Source organism: Echiichthys vipera (genome assembly GCF_963691815.1).
Source record: "Echiichthys vipera genome assembly, chromosome: 4".
In the NCBI taxonomy this organism is placed as follows: Eukaryota; Metazoa; Chordata; class Actinopteri; order Perciformes; family Trachinidae; genus Echiichthys; species Echiichthys vipera.
Genome location: NC_139829.1, coordinates 1,853,034 through 1,869,171, shown reverse-complemented (window position 1 = coordinate 1,869,171; position 16,138 = coordinate 1,853,034). Strand labels below are relative to the sequence as shown.

The 16,138-nt window shown below is 42.7% G+C and overlaps 1 protein-coding gene across 3 annotated transcripts in view; it reads left to right on the top strand.

The window, feature by feature from the left end:
• The window catches only part of tncb (tenascin Cb), an 82,706-nt gene extending 69,349 nt beyond the window's left edge, over positions 1-13,357 (top strand). For all 3 annotated transcript variants that reach the window (XM_083912451.1, XM_083912450.1, XM_083912449.1), the window contains 4 exons: positions 588-684; positions 5,648-5,809; positions 9,600-9,763; positions 13,190-13,357. In XM_083912451.1, coding sequence (XP_083768577.1) covers positions 588-684; positions 5,648-5,809; positions 9,600-9,763; positions 13,190-13,300 — 534 coding nt within the window. In that variant the 3' untranslated portion in view covers positions 13,301-13,357. The remainder of the gene's footprint in view (positions 1-587; positions 685-5,647; positions 5,810-9,599; positions 9,764-13,189) is intronic.
• Positions 13,358-16,138: the final 2,781 nt, after the last annotated feature.

The window sequence follows — 16,138 nt, the reverse complement described above, 5'->3', positions numbered from 1 at the left end:
TTTGATTCAAGTTTTTATTCAAAAAAATTTTTCTTTGTTGTATATTTATTTATCCTTTTTTAAAATTAATTATTATTATTATTATTACCATGTGTATTTGAAGAGTACCTACTCTGATATATTTGATGCACTCAGGTGGATATTCTATTTTGACAAACTTGAGTGGACATTCAACTCGGACACTACATTAAGTCTCTCTGTGTTCTTTGTTTAGACATATCATGGTTTGTCAAGTATTTATTTACTATTATTATTATTATTATTATGTGTGTATGTATATTGTCCGTTACTTTGAAAACTGACAATAAAAATATTTTGAAAAAAAAGAAATACATCAATATAGCTTTTAAGAATGAGTTAATTAAGAATATTGAGATTGTGATTAATTTCTCTGTTGATGATTGACTCTATGTTCTGCAGTGCCAGTTCAGTTTTAATGAACTGTAAACACATCTCCAGGATATTTTGAAGAATATTAGGCTTAGATGATGTTTTGAAATTTCATCTCTCATCAGCAGTGGTGATTTTCAGGTATTCCACACACAGCTCACCTAGAGTGGGAATGACCTGTTGTCTCTCTCTGGCAGGTCTTCCTCAGACGACAGAGCGGCAGGCTGGAGTTTTTCCGCAACTGGAAGAATTACACAGCTGGCTTTGGTGACATGAACGATGAATTCTGGCTGGGTAATTCAAACACACATCAGAGCGGATATGGTCACATATCACACCCTAGCTCTCATTTTATATGGATTTGCTTCAAGGTTGAATATGAAGAATGAGCAGAACACTGCCACCTAATGTCTCAAGATCGTAGTCACAACAACAACAAAAAATTTCTCCAGTCTTGTGATCAGGTCTGGAGAAAGACCCAGCCCAGTAGCCTACAGGAGACCAGAGTCTGTTTGAGCCTGTTTGAACCCATCCCCTCAGTCAAATCAAGTACAAGTATTGCAGAGGAGTTTGAATGACAGTTAGCGTTAGCCATTAGCGTTAGCTTTTACAGCTAAAAAAGATGAAAGTTCAAGATTCAAGATTCAAGATTCAAGAAGCCTTATTTATCCCGAGGGAAATTATTGTGGAACAGTTTCGATACAAAGGCGGAAAAGGATCAGAGTAACAATAAGCATAAACATAAATCAAATCAAAATAAAGCTAACGTAAAATAAATCAAGCAATGAACCAAGTGTGACAGAGTGCAACAGACGTCGTGGTTAAGCGTAGGTATATACAATATACAACAATACGCAGCGTGCAGTTTAGCAGCAGATTGAAATAAAATAAGTACAAACTAGATAAGTGAGAAGGAGCGATAAGTTATAAGTGTTAAAAATGTAGCAGCATGTCCTACAGAACTAAGTGACAGTATGGAACAGTGGAGTGTAGCAGCATTTCGTACTTCAGTCAGTTACAGTAAACCACAGTGAAATGTAGCAGCATGTCCTAAAGCACAGTAAGTGTATCAGCAGATAGTTACAGTAAACCATTAATAAATAAATAAAGTGATGTAGTGGTGATATAAAGTGACAGTGTAGTATAGCAGCATTACTTACTGAAGTAAGTGACAGTACAACTGAATAAAGTACAACTGAATAAAGTGGTGCAGTGATGGTATAAAGTGACAAAGTGACATTTTCAGGATACAGTGTCTCCACTGTTCCTTACCTGACCGGGGGGAGATGAATTATAAAGTTTGATGGCCGCCGGAAGAAAAGACTTCCTCCGGCGTTCAGTATTACACCGTGGGAGAATGAGTCTATGGCTGAATGTGCTTCTGCTGGAGGTCAGCAGCTGGTGGAGAGGGTGAGAGTTATTGTCCAGTATGCTGTGCAGTTTAGACAGCATCCGCCTCTCAGACACCGCCACCAAAGAGTCCAGTTTGACCCCCAGGACGGAGCCAGCCTTCCTGATGATCTTACTGATCCTCTTTGCGTCTGCTGCCCTCAGTCTGCTGCCCCAGCACACAACAGCAAAGAAGATGGCACTGGCTACCACTGACTGGTAGAACATCCTCAGCATGGTGTTACAAACATTAAATGACCGGAGCCTCCTCAGGAAATAGAGACGACTCTGGCCCTTCTTGTAGACAGCCTCAGTGTTCTTGGAAAAGTCCATTTTGTTGTCCAGGTATACTCCAAGATATTTGTAATCCTGGACAACATCCACAGTCACGCCGTTGATGGAGATGGGTGTGGGGGCAGATTTACTCCTGCGGAAATCCACCACTAGCTCCTTAGTCTTGGTGGCGTTTAGAATCAGGTGATTAGCTGCACACCAGTCGACAAAGGAGTCCACAGCGCCCCTGTACTCCTCCTCCTTCCCCTCACTGACACAGCCAACAATTGCAGAATTGTCAGCAAACTTCTGCAGGTGGCAGGACTCAGAGAGGAACTGAAAGTCTGAGGTGTACAGGGTGAACAGAAATGGGGAAAGAACAGTACCCTGTGGAGCTCCAGTGCTGCAGACCACGGTGTCAGACACTCCGTCCTGCAGTCTGACATACTGTGGTCGACCCGTCAAGTAATCCGTAATCCAGGAAACCAGGGGAGGGTCCACCTGCATCGCCGTCAGCTTCCGTCCCAGCAGAGCAGGCCGGATGGTGTTGAACGCACTTGAGAAGTCCATGAACAAGATTCTCACTGTGGTCCCCGCTCTGTCCAGGTGGGCGCAGGCACGGTTGAGCAGGAAGATGATAGCATCCTCCACTCCTAGTCTCGGCTGGTAGGCAAACTGTAGAGGGTCCAGTGATGAGCTGACCAGGGGCCGAAGAAGTGAAAGAACCAGCCTCTCCAGGGACTTCATCAGGTGCGATGTCAGCGCCACCGGTCTGTAGTCTTCTGAGGTGCTGGGACGCACCTTCTTTGGTAATGGTACCAGGCAGGATGTCTTCCACAGCACAGGGACCTTCTCGAGACTCAGGCTGAGGTTGTAGATGTACTGCAGGACTCCACACAGCTGGATCGCACATGTTTTGAGGACCCTTGGGCTGACACCGTCGGGACCCGCTGCCTTGCCTGGGCGGAGTCTGCACAGCTCCTTCCTCACCTGCTCTGCAGTGAAGGTCTGTCTGCTGTGTGTGTTGGTGGGGGCGGAGAGAGGTGATGGCGGGGGGGGAGGGGACAGGTAGGGCAAAATCAGGAAGGAATTGAGGGGGAGGTGTCAGCAGGGTTGGAGGTTTGGAGGTGGGTGGTTGTAGAGGAGCCGTGGGGAGGTGGTCCAGAGCCCTTTCATCAAATCCGTTGAAGAACAGATTTAGCTCATTGGCACGTTCAGTACCACCTCCTACCGTCTGGCTACCAGATGGTTTGTAGCCAGTGATGCTCCTCATGCCGCTCCACACGTCCTTTAGGTTGTTCTGCTGAAGTTTGTGCTCCAGCTTCCTCCTGTAGGTGTCTTTGCCCTGTTGGATCCTCTCTTTCAGCTCCCTCTGGACCTGCCTCATCTGCTCTCTGTCCCCCTCTCTGAAGGCCCTCTTCTTCGCATTCAGCAGGACCTTGATGTCTCTGGTGACCCACGGCTTGTTATTTGGGAAACAGAGTACAGTCTCTGTAGGAACAACGCTGTCCACACAGAAATTGATGTACCCTGTTATGCAGTCCGTGAGATCATCAAGGTCCACCCCATGTGAATTACAGAGCAAATCCCAGTCTGTGAGTTCAAAGCAACCCTGTAAAGCTTCGTCAGTCTCCTGTGACCATCTCCTCACAGTCCTGGTGGTCACAGGAAGCCGCTGGACTTGGGGCTTATACAGGGGCTGCAGATGGATGAGGTTGTGATCTGATCTTCCAAGAGGAGGAAGGGCAGTGGAGCTGTAAGCCTCCTTAACATTAGCATACAGCAGGTCCAGTGTCTTGTTTTCCCTGGTGGGACAGTCCACAAACTGCTTGAAAGTGGGCAGTGTTGCAGCCAGAGTGATGTGGTTGAAGTCCCCAGATATTGCAATGAATGCGTCTGGGTGCCGTGTCTGAAGTCCCGCGACGACGGTGTTGATGACGTCACTCGCGCGCGCCGCGTTTGCAGTCGGAGGAATGTAAACAACCAGAACGATCACGTGTGAAAACTCCCTCGGCAGGTAGTATGGCCGCAGACTCACGGCAAGCAGCTCAATGTCCGGGCTACACACACGCTCCTTTACAGTCACGTGTCCAGGATGACACCACTGTTGTTAATAAGAATAGCAAGTCCCCCACCTTTCCTCTTGCCACTCTCACGGTGACTCCTGTCCGCCCGAACAGTCTGAAAGCCGTCCACAGTTACGTTCGAGTCCGGGATGTCCTCGTGGAGCCACGTCTCCGTGAAACACAGCACACTGCTCACACGATACATCCACTGAGTCTTCACCAGGCCCGCCAGCTCGTCCATCTTGTTAGCCAGCGACCTCACGTTCCCCATGGTGATGGAAGGGAGAGATGGTTTATATCTCCTCTTCTTTTCCCGTTGTTTACGTCCAGCCTTACATCCCCTGTACTTTCTCCTCAGTTCTTTGGGGATTTCAGGCCTCTCCCGCATTAGCGCCGTTTGTGTTAGCGACAACAGCTGTTCACGGGTGTAAACAATGGAGCCGCCGCATTGTTGCGTCCAGACGGAGACGCGGTCGGCAAAAATAGTCCCAAGAATGAGACAAACGGACAAAAAACACGTAAGAAAGTTCACGAACATAGTTGGCTAAGGTTAGCACTACGACTTACAGGAAAAAGTACTAATAAAAAGACAGTAAAATAAGATAAAATAGCATAAAAGTGCGGAAAGGAGAGGGAGCAACTGTTGCTGGCTGCCGCTTTACACAGCGCCGGAACCGGAAGTGAAGTTAGCGATCAAAGAGAAACGTAGCCATGTGGGTGTTCGTTTTAATGCCGTTTAACTCCTTTCTCTCAGTCCATGGAGTGAATGCTTGGCCTATATTGACTCTGGTTTTTGCCCGTCTCCGCTCACTCAGCTGCTGGGACAAATAACGCTCCCTTCACTGAGGCTCCGAAGCAGTTGCAGGATTGGCAAACTCCATTTCACCCAGTGCCAGCCACAGTAGCTACACCCAACAACAGACAACGCTGGCAACCAGCAATGCCCAACGCTATTGGCTGCTACCATGGAAACACAACGGGACAGAAAGTCATTGTCAAACCCGTCAAACATTTAAAATATTAATTCAGACCAAATATATTTTTTTATGGAAAAGCAATACTTTTATTCTGTACCCCTCAAAACGCCCCGTGGGAGAATTTTTTATTATTTATTTTTTAAATATAGCTTTTAAGATTCTACATAATCAACCTTTAATTAGAATAATTATTACTGTTGTTATATAAAGTGCATTTATTGAATAATCGAATAAAATAGATACACTTTGAAGTTTTCAGCCTTCATATATCAGAATCAGAATCAGAAATACTTTAATAATCCCAGAGGGAAATTATTTTTGTTACAAAACTCCTGATATACAAACAACAATTATTATACAGAAAACATACTGTATATTAAAAAAACTCAAATTTAAATTTTCAGAAATGATATATTATATATTCTTAATAATGATCTAGTTTGAACTGTTTCAAAGTAAAATAATGTATTATCTGGTAATAACAAAGCCATCCCTGAATTATAAATTAATGCTGTCCGTCCATCTTTATACAATATCTCCTCTTTCACTCAGGTCTTTCCAATCTGCATAAGATCACAGCTGGAGGTCAGTACGAGCTGCGAGTGGACCTGAGAGATAAGGGAGAAACAGCCTACGCTCAGTACGACAAGTTCTCTGTCTCTGAACCCCGAACCCGCTACAAAGTCCACGTAGGAGGATACAGTGGAACAGCAGGTAAGGCTGTATCCTGTAGAAGTCCCTGGTCTGTCTGTGTAACTCTACTCCAAACCCACTGACTCACAAATATATTCAATTCAATTTTATTTATAGTGCCAAATCATAACAAAAAAGTTATCTCAGGACACTTTACAGAGTAGGTATAGACCACACTCTATGACTTATTTATGATTTACATAGACCCAACTATTCCCCCGTAGGTACGGTGCAACAAAAACCTTCCCTATAACAGGCAGGGACGTTGAACAGACCCAGCTCTATGAAGGACGGACATCTGTATGCACCGGTTGTGGACGAAGAAAAGGAGAGAGAAAGAGAGAAAAAGAAAGACAAATGGACAGAGAGAGACAAAGACAAACACAAAGCCAGACAGATGGACAGAGAGAGACAAAGACAGACACAAAGCGAGGAGACACACACACAGTAACTATAATAATATCTATAGTAATGTGATTATGACTTATATGTTAGGGCACCTAATACAGCAGAATAGTAGAAACAAGCACAGCTAAGGTGATAGAATATGAAAATGATAATAATTATGGTGGCAAACATGATAAATGATGAGCGGCGGCAACAGCAGCTACAATACAGAGAGGCGTACCACCTCTATGCCTCTATGGCTACAAATTCCATAGTTTCATAGATTTTTAAAAATGTTTAGTAATTTCTTAAAATAGCTGGTCATTGTACAGGACAACAGGAGGAAATAATGCATTTGTTAAGGACTATTTTCAGCAGTGCATTAATATCCATTTGGTGCTCTAGTGAGTGTGACAGCAGGACGGTGTGTGTGGGGTTGAGTCAAAGCAAACTACAGTGTGTGTTCATGGTAATAGAATAGAATAGAATAGAATAGAATAGAATAGAATAGAATAGAAATACTTTTTTGATCCCAAGCTGGGAAATTGCAGTGTAACAGAAGCGTTACACACAGACACATCAAAGCAGTAATATAAAAATACAATATAAAAGATATCTAAAACTAAAATTTATAAATAAGCGGACTAATTGTAGAACAAATGTAAACATATAATAATCTAAGGTGCAGTGGACAGATTATGAGAAAAACATAAGGTGCTTCAGATTGTATTGTTCTGAAAAGTTTAACTGTTATTGTACAGTGTGATGCATGTGGCAGAAAAGATTTCCTGATACAGGAAATCAGTCAAACATTAATCATACAGATGTAGGAACATTACGGTCATGTAACAGTGAAGATCGTTGATGTGTGTTTAACTATTGTTTGAGCTATGATCTATATTTTCTTTATGTCATTCTACCTAAAACAGGAGATTTATATGTGTACACATGCAGTTATTGAGTTAAACACAGGGTGGAGTAATGATGAGAGACGTGGATATAGGCATGAGGTGTGTGAAATGGGGAAAGCAAAGCTTTTTACACAAGGGTGTAGCATGTTGCTGTGTCAGCGTGACATGAAGCTTCAGTGTTGAACACACTTTGAACTGAAGTTGATTTAATTAATTTCAATTAAATTCATTTTTTATACAGTGCCAAATCATAACAAAGGTTATGTCAGACCACACTCTATGACATATTCATGATTTACAGAGACAACAATTTACCTATGAGCAGCAACAAGCCGCACTAATGTTAATAATAATAATAATTATTATTAATATAATTATGAATCGATAATTATAATTGTATATCATCAGCATTACAATGAAAATGTATGGCGTGCTTCCTTGTAATAAGAGAAGCATATATAAGAATCGGCCCAAGGACAGAACCCTGTGGGACTCCATGACCAACTTTAGTGTGCATGGAGGATTTGTCGTTAACATATACAAACTGACATCTATCTGATAAATATAACTTAAACCAGCTTAATGCAGTTCCTTTAATGCCAATTAGATGCTCCAGTCTCTGTAGCAGGATGCGATGGTCAATAGTGTCGAAGGGTGCACTAAGATCTAGTAAAACAAGTACAGAGATAAGTCCTTTGTCTGAATCTATTAGAAGGTCATTAGTAATTTTTACCAGTGCTGTCTCAGTGCTATGATTCGCTCTAAATCCTGACTGGAAGTCCTCAAATAACTCATTATTATGTAAAAAGTCACACAGCTGATTGGCGACTAATTTCTCAAGGATCTTAGAGAGAAAAGGAAGGTTAGATATAGGTCTATAGTTGGCTAGTACCTCTGGATCAAGAATGGGCTTTTTGAGAAGAGGTTAAATTACAGCTGTTTTAAAAGACTGTGGTACATAACCTGCGGATAAAGACATATTAATCATATCTAATACAGGAGTGCTAACTAAAAGGAAACACTTCTTTAAGTAATCTAGTTGGAATAGAGTCTAGGAGACAAGTAGAAGGCTTTGATGCCGAAATACTAGAGGTTAATTTCTTAAGGTTAACTGTAGAAAAGCAGTCCAGGTATACATCAGGTCGCCCAGTTCCTGGTTTTGAAGAAAAGTTGGTGCAAAGCAAGTTGATTTTGTCTCAAATAGTTATAATTTTGTCATTAAAGAAGGTCATGAAGTCGTTACTACTGAGGGTTATAGGAATACATGGTTCAATAGAGCTGTGGCTCTCTGTCAGCCTGGCTACAGTGCGGAAAGAAATCTAGGATTGTTCTTATTCTCCTCTATTAAAGATGCGTAATAGGCTGCTCTGGTATTACGGAGGGCCTTCCTTTGTGTTTTTTTTCTTGCCAAACTAAGCGAAATTCCTCCAATTTAGTGCAATGCCATTTACTTTCCAGTTTTCACGATAATTGTTTTAATTCACAGGTTTGTGAGTTATACCACAGAGCTAATAGTAAAAAGGCTATCACTAGTGACGTCCACATTAATAAAAAACTCCTACAATGATTACTTTATCAGATTTAAGACTAATACTAATACAGCTTTAGATGACAGAGATCTGATGTATAAAAGTCCACATTTTATTATCCAATTTTGTTGCACTATAACAGAGTTTGATGTCAATTTTTATCAAGATTTTCTGTATAGCTCCTCTTCTGTTAACTTGATTTAATTCTTTAAATGATCGGGGGCAGATGGCGTTTTTATAGGATGCTGAGTGGGAGAATGCTCCAGGGGGAGTGCAGAGAGATGTGTTAAACTAAACTAAAAAGTTGATGATTGGAAATATCCTGGATATGGACAGTGCTGCTGGAACAAGTTCACCCGTTTGTCTCAGTGGCTCATTGAGATAATATGTGATAATATACTATATGTTGTGTTTGGGTTCATAAGTGACTGTATACAGGATGTGTTTGTATAAGAAAATGAAATGGTTAACTGTTCAATGGGGTCTGTTTTTATGATTTGTATCATTTATCTTATTATTTAGATGTAATACATTCATGAGGAACACTTGAGTTACTATCCTTTTCAAAAAGTTTTCTTTATTTTAGGATTTTATGCATTATTTTCATCATTGCTTTTTATTAAGAGTCGTCTTACACTCTTAACACTTTCATATTTCGTCATGAATCAAAACATATTTAAAAAAATGATTTTTATTTTTTATTTTATATTTTTCAATTTATTGAACATGTTCAAATAATACAAACACAAAATAAAGCTTTTAAGCTATAAAAATTCCAAAGAGAGCTTTTGTATGTAGTGGCCTGGTAATGTAGTTTGTATGTGCAGTGTTCATAAATGTAACAGACTTTACCACTGCTCAGTCAATTCTGTGTGTGTGTGTGTGTGTGTGTGTGCATGTGTGTGTGTGTGTGTGTGTGTGTGTGTGTGTGTGTGTGTGTGTGTGTGTGTGTGTGTGTGTGTGTGTGCATGTGTGTGTTTGTAGGTGACTCAATGACCTACCACCATGGTCGTCCATTCTCCACTTACGACCACGACAACGACATCGCTGTCACCAACTGTGCCCTGTCCTATAAGGGAGCCTTCTGGTACAAGAACTGCCACCGTGTCAACCTCATGGGACGATATGGAGACAACAGTCACAGCAAGGTACAGACACTGTCCATCTGTGCAGTGCCCAAGCACGTTTCATGGCTAAAGTCTAGTTCGTTTGACCAGTGTTTGGGAGAGGTGGACTTTTGTAAAGCACGTTTGCAAATGCACGAGCCTGCGCATGTGTACGAGCATGAGGCCTACGGCGGTTCTGACGTCATTTTATGTGCGCCTGTTGGGACATAGAAAAAAGAAGGACGGACCATGCACGTACACTTAAAACAATGGCGGCGAAAGGTTCACGTTGGTGTGATGCGGGGGTGGAGTGTTTACAGCAGATTTGGTCAGATGAAAATATTCAAAAACAGTTGGACAAGACGCACAAAAACTCTGAGAGGAGAGGGTGTGGCGAGCCCTCCGTCTTGGCCTTGCTCCAGACGGGGGCCCCGGGCTTCCTCCGGGCAGGGTCTCTCTTCCTCTTCCTTGTTTGTCCATTGAGTCTTTGTGAACCATTCTTAGTCCGGCCCCTTGCCTGAGACCACTTTGCCATGGGAGACCCTACCAGGAGCACTAGGCTCCAGACAACATAGCCCTCAGGTTCACAGGGACACACAAACCTCTCCACCACGATAAGGTGATGGTTCCCGGAGAGGTACGCCAGGAGTCTCCCTGCCTTATCTCCCTGCTCAAAAAAAAGCTTTGTTTGGATTGTCTCAGCTGTTTCTCTACTCCTCGTGTCATTAAGAGGCTCTGTTCCGAATGTAGTAGTAGCCGTTTCTTATACAGAGTGATATCCCATGTTTCTCATGTGAGAAATATATGATATCACTTGTCCTTGAACAGTAGCTTTAAGCGCTTCCCATAGAGTGCCACTGCTGACATCAGGGGTGTCATTAAACTCTATGGAAGAGCGAATTTCTCTAAACTTACTATCCGACAGCAAGTGTCAGCTGAACCTCCATGGTGAACGTGGAATTGTATCTTGTGGAAAACTGATGTCAACTGTGGTAGGAGCGTGGTCAGAAGTGACTGTTGGGTAGTATTCACATACATTCACACAGTCGAGGAGGTTGTTATTGAGTAAAAATAAATCAATTCGGGAGAATATTCAATTTAATTAAATTCAATTTTATTTATAGTGCCAAATCATAACAAAAGTTATCTCAGGACACTTTACAGACTAGGTATAGACCACACTATGACTTATTTATGATTTACATAGACCCAACAATTCCCCCGTGGAGTACGGTGGCAACGAAAACCCTCCCTATTACAGGCAGGAACGTCAGACAGACCCAGCTCTATGGAGGACGGACATCTGTCTTGACCGGTTGGGGTCATATGTGGTGTACGTGATTAAAAAAAGGAGAAAGCTTTCCCATGGGGATTTCTAAACCTCCAGGGATCAGAAATTCCCGACTGTGATGCAAATGTTTTTACTGTATGTGCTGATTAGGATAGTGTAATCTGTGTGGGAGAAGATCTGTCAAGAGTCACATCTTGCCCCAGATTGAAGTCTCCACCCATGACCCTGTCAGGGATTTTGGAGAATAGCCTTGTAAAAAACTGTTCATTGTCCCAGGTGAGCGCATAAACCGAAACTAAGACCACTGGTCTTTTCTGAAGTGTGCCCGAAACTATGACATAGCGGCCGTCAGTATCTAGGATTACATTTGTTGCCTCAAACAGGACCCTCTTATGAATGATGCTAGCTGCCCCTCTAACTCTATCTGTAAATTTCGAGTGGAATAAGTTGCTCATCCACGCTCTCTTAATACGTGGGTTGTCAGCTGATTTGAGATGTGTTTCCTGCAGACACATCACACCCCCCTAAAGGTGCTGCAACTGTGTCAGGACCTTACCAATTTTGATCGCTTTGTTCATTCCCTTACTATTCCAGGAAATCAGACACACTCCAGTACCTGCCTTTACAGCATTAGCCATAGGAACAATGATAATAAGTTAGAATAAAACTAAACTGAGCTTCTCTGGTCTCCATTCAATCTGGGGCTGGTTAAAGCACAGTTATACACACAAAGCAACACAGCAAACTCACGGTTATCCAGATAACATGACAGTGGATCATCTGTAATAAAAATCAGCAGCTGTCCGCGGACATCAGGTCTTCTCCATGCGGGTGGATGTATTGAAGGCTTTTCGCCTCCCTCCGTCCTTCAACGTGATGACAAGCCTGGCAGGGAACAGCAGTGCGGGCCTAAAGCCCAGGTTTTAAAGCCCAGGTTGAAAAGCTCCGACATCACCCCTTGGTATTTCTGGCGTTCTGCCACCACCTCCGGTGCGTAGTCCTGGTAGATGGAGATGGGAGGGCCTCTGTACTGCAGTTTCCCTCTCCTGGCGCGGGCTTCGTATATGATTTTCTCCCTCACCTGGTATTTGTGCAGCCTGATAATGACTGCCCATGCTCTCTGGCCTGGCCTAGGCTTCTCAGCTAGTGTACGGTGAGCCCAGTCACATTCCGGCGGTGATTCCAGGAAGCCTTCGCCGAAAACCTCCATGAGCAGCTCCACGAAGAAGGCTGTCGGATGCGGCTCTCCACTGCTTTAGGTACACCAATCACTTGGATATTACTGCGCCTGCTGCGGGACTCCAGTTCACTGACTTTAGCCAGTAGTTTAGCGTTGTTCTCTGTTAGCGTGGCACAGGAGGCCTCCAGCGTTAGCAGACGCTCGTCTTGTAAATTCTCATTTCTCTCGAGGGAGCCGATCTTCTGAGCGTGGTCCGACACTATGGCCTGGACGTGGTCAAGCTTTGCTTCGAAAGTTGAAATGGAGGCTTTGAGATCGACGGAGAGGGCTTTAAACTCGGCGGAGAGGGCTGTGCGGTGTTCTGCCCGGGGGTTAGCAATAACCATCATGCTAATCTCGCCACCTGGCTAGCCTTCGCCCCCTGGTCTTTAACAGTCTGTCTGGTCGCATGTGTCAGCATATTTCAGTGGTATATCCGTCAAACGAGACGAGTATTACTATTTGTTGTGACTTTCGAGGTCCTTACAAGGCAAAAAATAATTTACCAGGATGTAGCTTCAGTTATTATACGTTCAGTATAACAAACTGAATGAATGGCTGTAAATACAGTTACTGGGGGTAATATAATAAAAGCATACGATACATTTGTCTTGTATTGCGGTGCTGATGTCAGAGGCCGGACTATAAATCAAAACCTCTGCTTGGGGTATCCATAGTGGACCTGTCATTAATCCTTTGTGTCAAGTATGAATCCAGCTGAACCATACATTAGACACAGTTTATCTGTCATAACCACATGTTCCCTGTACCTTACCGCATAATGCCCATGTGCAGATTTTGCACAAAGCAACAGTTTTAGAAGTGTTGGCACTGGACATAATCTGGGGTTTCCAGAAGTGTCCAATCTTGGTGTTTTTGTGTGGCGATAGGGTTGGAACATACTGTAGCTAATGACCACCACTTCAACTAAACATCATCTCCATCTCCTCCTCTCTAGGGTGTGAACTGGTTCCACTGGAAAGGCCACGAGCACTCCATTGAATTCGCTGAGATGAAGATCAGGCCATCCAACTTCAGAAACCTGGAGGGAAGGAGGAAACGATCATAAACGATCCACCCCCACCCCCACCACAAACAACAACAACAACAACAACAACAACACTGCTACAACTCTGTCTGGACTCCCCATAAACCACATCGACTCCCACACACCCTACAGCAACCAAAGCCACTGCCAAGAGCCCTGCTGCCTCTACGCAAAACCAACACATCTTCCCTCCCCTGTTCGCTCACAGATCAGACTTGACTCCATAACCCCCTCCTCCTGTGATACACTTGTGGAAATGCTGCCAGTGTGGAAATCGATGTGCATGTTACAAACTGGACTTAAAACAAGCCCAAACAGATTCTACTCACGCACCAAAGAGAGCAAATACAACTCCATCTCGCCTCATACTGATCCCTTCTCTGGTGTTGCAGCATTTGTGCAGAGGCGACTGGGCAGCTTGGGCATTATGTTGTGTACAGTAATTAATACACTTCCCTAGTTCTTGTTTGGGGTTTTACAGAAAGGACATGCTGTTATAGTACAATGTGGTCATGCTTAGGTTCAGGGCCTTTTTGCTTAAACTGCTAATACAGGGGTTCAGCAACTCATCTGGATTATCATAGAAATTCTATTCCTTGTACAGTACTGTACACCCCCCCCCCCCCCCCACCCCCCCTAATCTCCCACAACATCTGTGATCATCATGTGATAGAGATGGAAACAAAAAGAGAAAGGAAAATGTATGGAAAAGTATTTTACCTGCCACATTCCATGTCCACATGGACGGCAGTGTTTCCATACATGATGTGAGCCCCTGAAGGCATCATGTAACACACAGTAAAGAAGAGAGAAGAGAAATAGCTCATGTGTTTCCATTTGTTTGGTTTCTCTTGTAAATCCAAAGCAGGACCTGTTGTTCAGTATATAATGAAATGCTGTGGTGATAGTTTTTTCTTTCTTTTTGCAAAATGTGAATATAGTACATATATGTGGAACAAGAGAATGTTCTGTGTTGTTAATGCTCGAAACTCCAACTAAATTTCTATTGGACATGGTAAGGTCTCTATGGTTGATGACAAAATAGTGTTTGAACTGGCCAAAACTAGAGAACTGTTTTACCTCTCCCCACCCAACAACCCCTGCTATGGCAGCATACTAAACCACTGACCTCCTAAAGTATGCCTCTGTAAATTAAGTTTGTTTTTATTGTTTTGTTTCTCTGTAAACTGTATTACAATAAAACAGTTTGTTTAAAAGGATGACATCAGGCATTTTTTGTTCCCAATACTTTCCATCACATCTCATGGTCTTCCTTCCTTGATAGTTTGCTCAGCTGGCATGGAGTTTGCCATAGGTTTCCTTTTTTGTGCCCATTTAATTAAGTAAACTACCTCAATATAGTACGTTTTCACTGAGGAACTTTTTACTGAAGAATTTGGATTTATGAATAGAGAATTTAGCTTGATAAATAAGCAAATTTATCAAATAGAACTGTGAACAGAGATTTCGGTCAAAGTCAGTAAATAACCTACATTTTTCCAAAGTAATATTAACTGAGGGTGGATGTGATCAGCAATGAATATTAAAATGTATTATCTCATATATATTAATATTATAAATGAGTTGAGGTCCAGCTTCCCCCAGCCTGTCCCCATGCAGGTTGCAGTGATGTCTCGCTGACCAAGGCCGGAAGATAGGTATCCGTAGACGTCAAATCTGGGCTTGTGAGATGTGTCACAGCTGCAGCCATCTTGAGACGGGCTTCAGACCCGTTCTGACTATAGACTGCATGTAAAGACTCAGAAAAAGACAGACTTTGGTGCTGCTTTTTGGAGGTTCTAATGAAAGAAATACCAAAATTAAGCAACATGGAATAACATTTCACAAATGAGATTTTATTTTGTTTTGTTACTGCTATGAACAAGTTGAATTTGATATCACAAATCCTTCTTTGAAGCTATCATAAAGTTGACCTGATACATTAGGCTAAAGCTAACTTATGTTAAGCCTGTGAATGTTCTCATTCGTCCAGGTCATCGTTATCCTCAAAGCAATTTCAGTCAAAAACAACTTATGTTAAGTATTTCAAAATTAGTAACATATCAGTAAGATGCTGTTGGTCTCTAGCTCATTTCCCCATTCATGATAACTGTACTGGGGCGGAACTATACCTCACTTGTTTAAACTTGGTATATTGGTTTGAAAACACAGATTGTTAACCAAGTATCTGGTATCATAAATACATGTCTGGCATTTGTAAAAAAAAAAAACACACAACTTGAAATGACGATTTTAATAGTGGATTAACCAGTGGTTCTCATGTCAAGGACCCCTTAATTGATGCACATTATGTCAAAGCCCCCCACTTGATGATAAGACCAGAGCTCCATAGTTTTAAACTATGAAAAATGAAACTTTTTTAATTTTTTTTATTGTCATTGCAGTATCAACTTGGGTTAGTTGAAAGAGTATCAGTAGAAAACTAGGATTCTTTTTTGATGGTGCCCTCTGTGTTCAGTTCAATGTTCAGTTTGTTCGATAATTTACTTTCAGTTTTTGTTTTAATTAAACAAGTTTTTTATCTGTATATTAGCAATACTGTTGCGGTGTGACAAGGAGGTGGACCCAAAAGTGGAAGACTGAGCGAATGAACACAAGCGTTTATTAACAAAAGGTCAAAAAATGATCAACAGAAGGTGACCGCAGCTGCAAAACGGCATGCGGCAGGCGACAGGCGTAACTGAGGGAGTCCGCGGCGGCTGGCGGCTGGAGTCGGGTTGGAACAGAAGGTTTCCGCGTTGGCTGGCGGCTGGAGGCAATAGTATCCAGCTGCAGACCCGGAGCACAAGCCCCCCACTTGACACAAGTCCCTCACTTGACAAAGCCCCTTGCTTGACG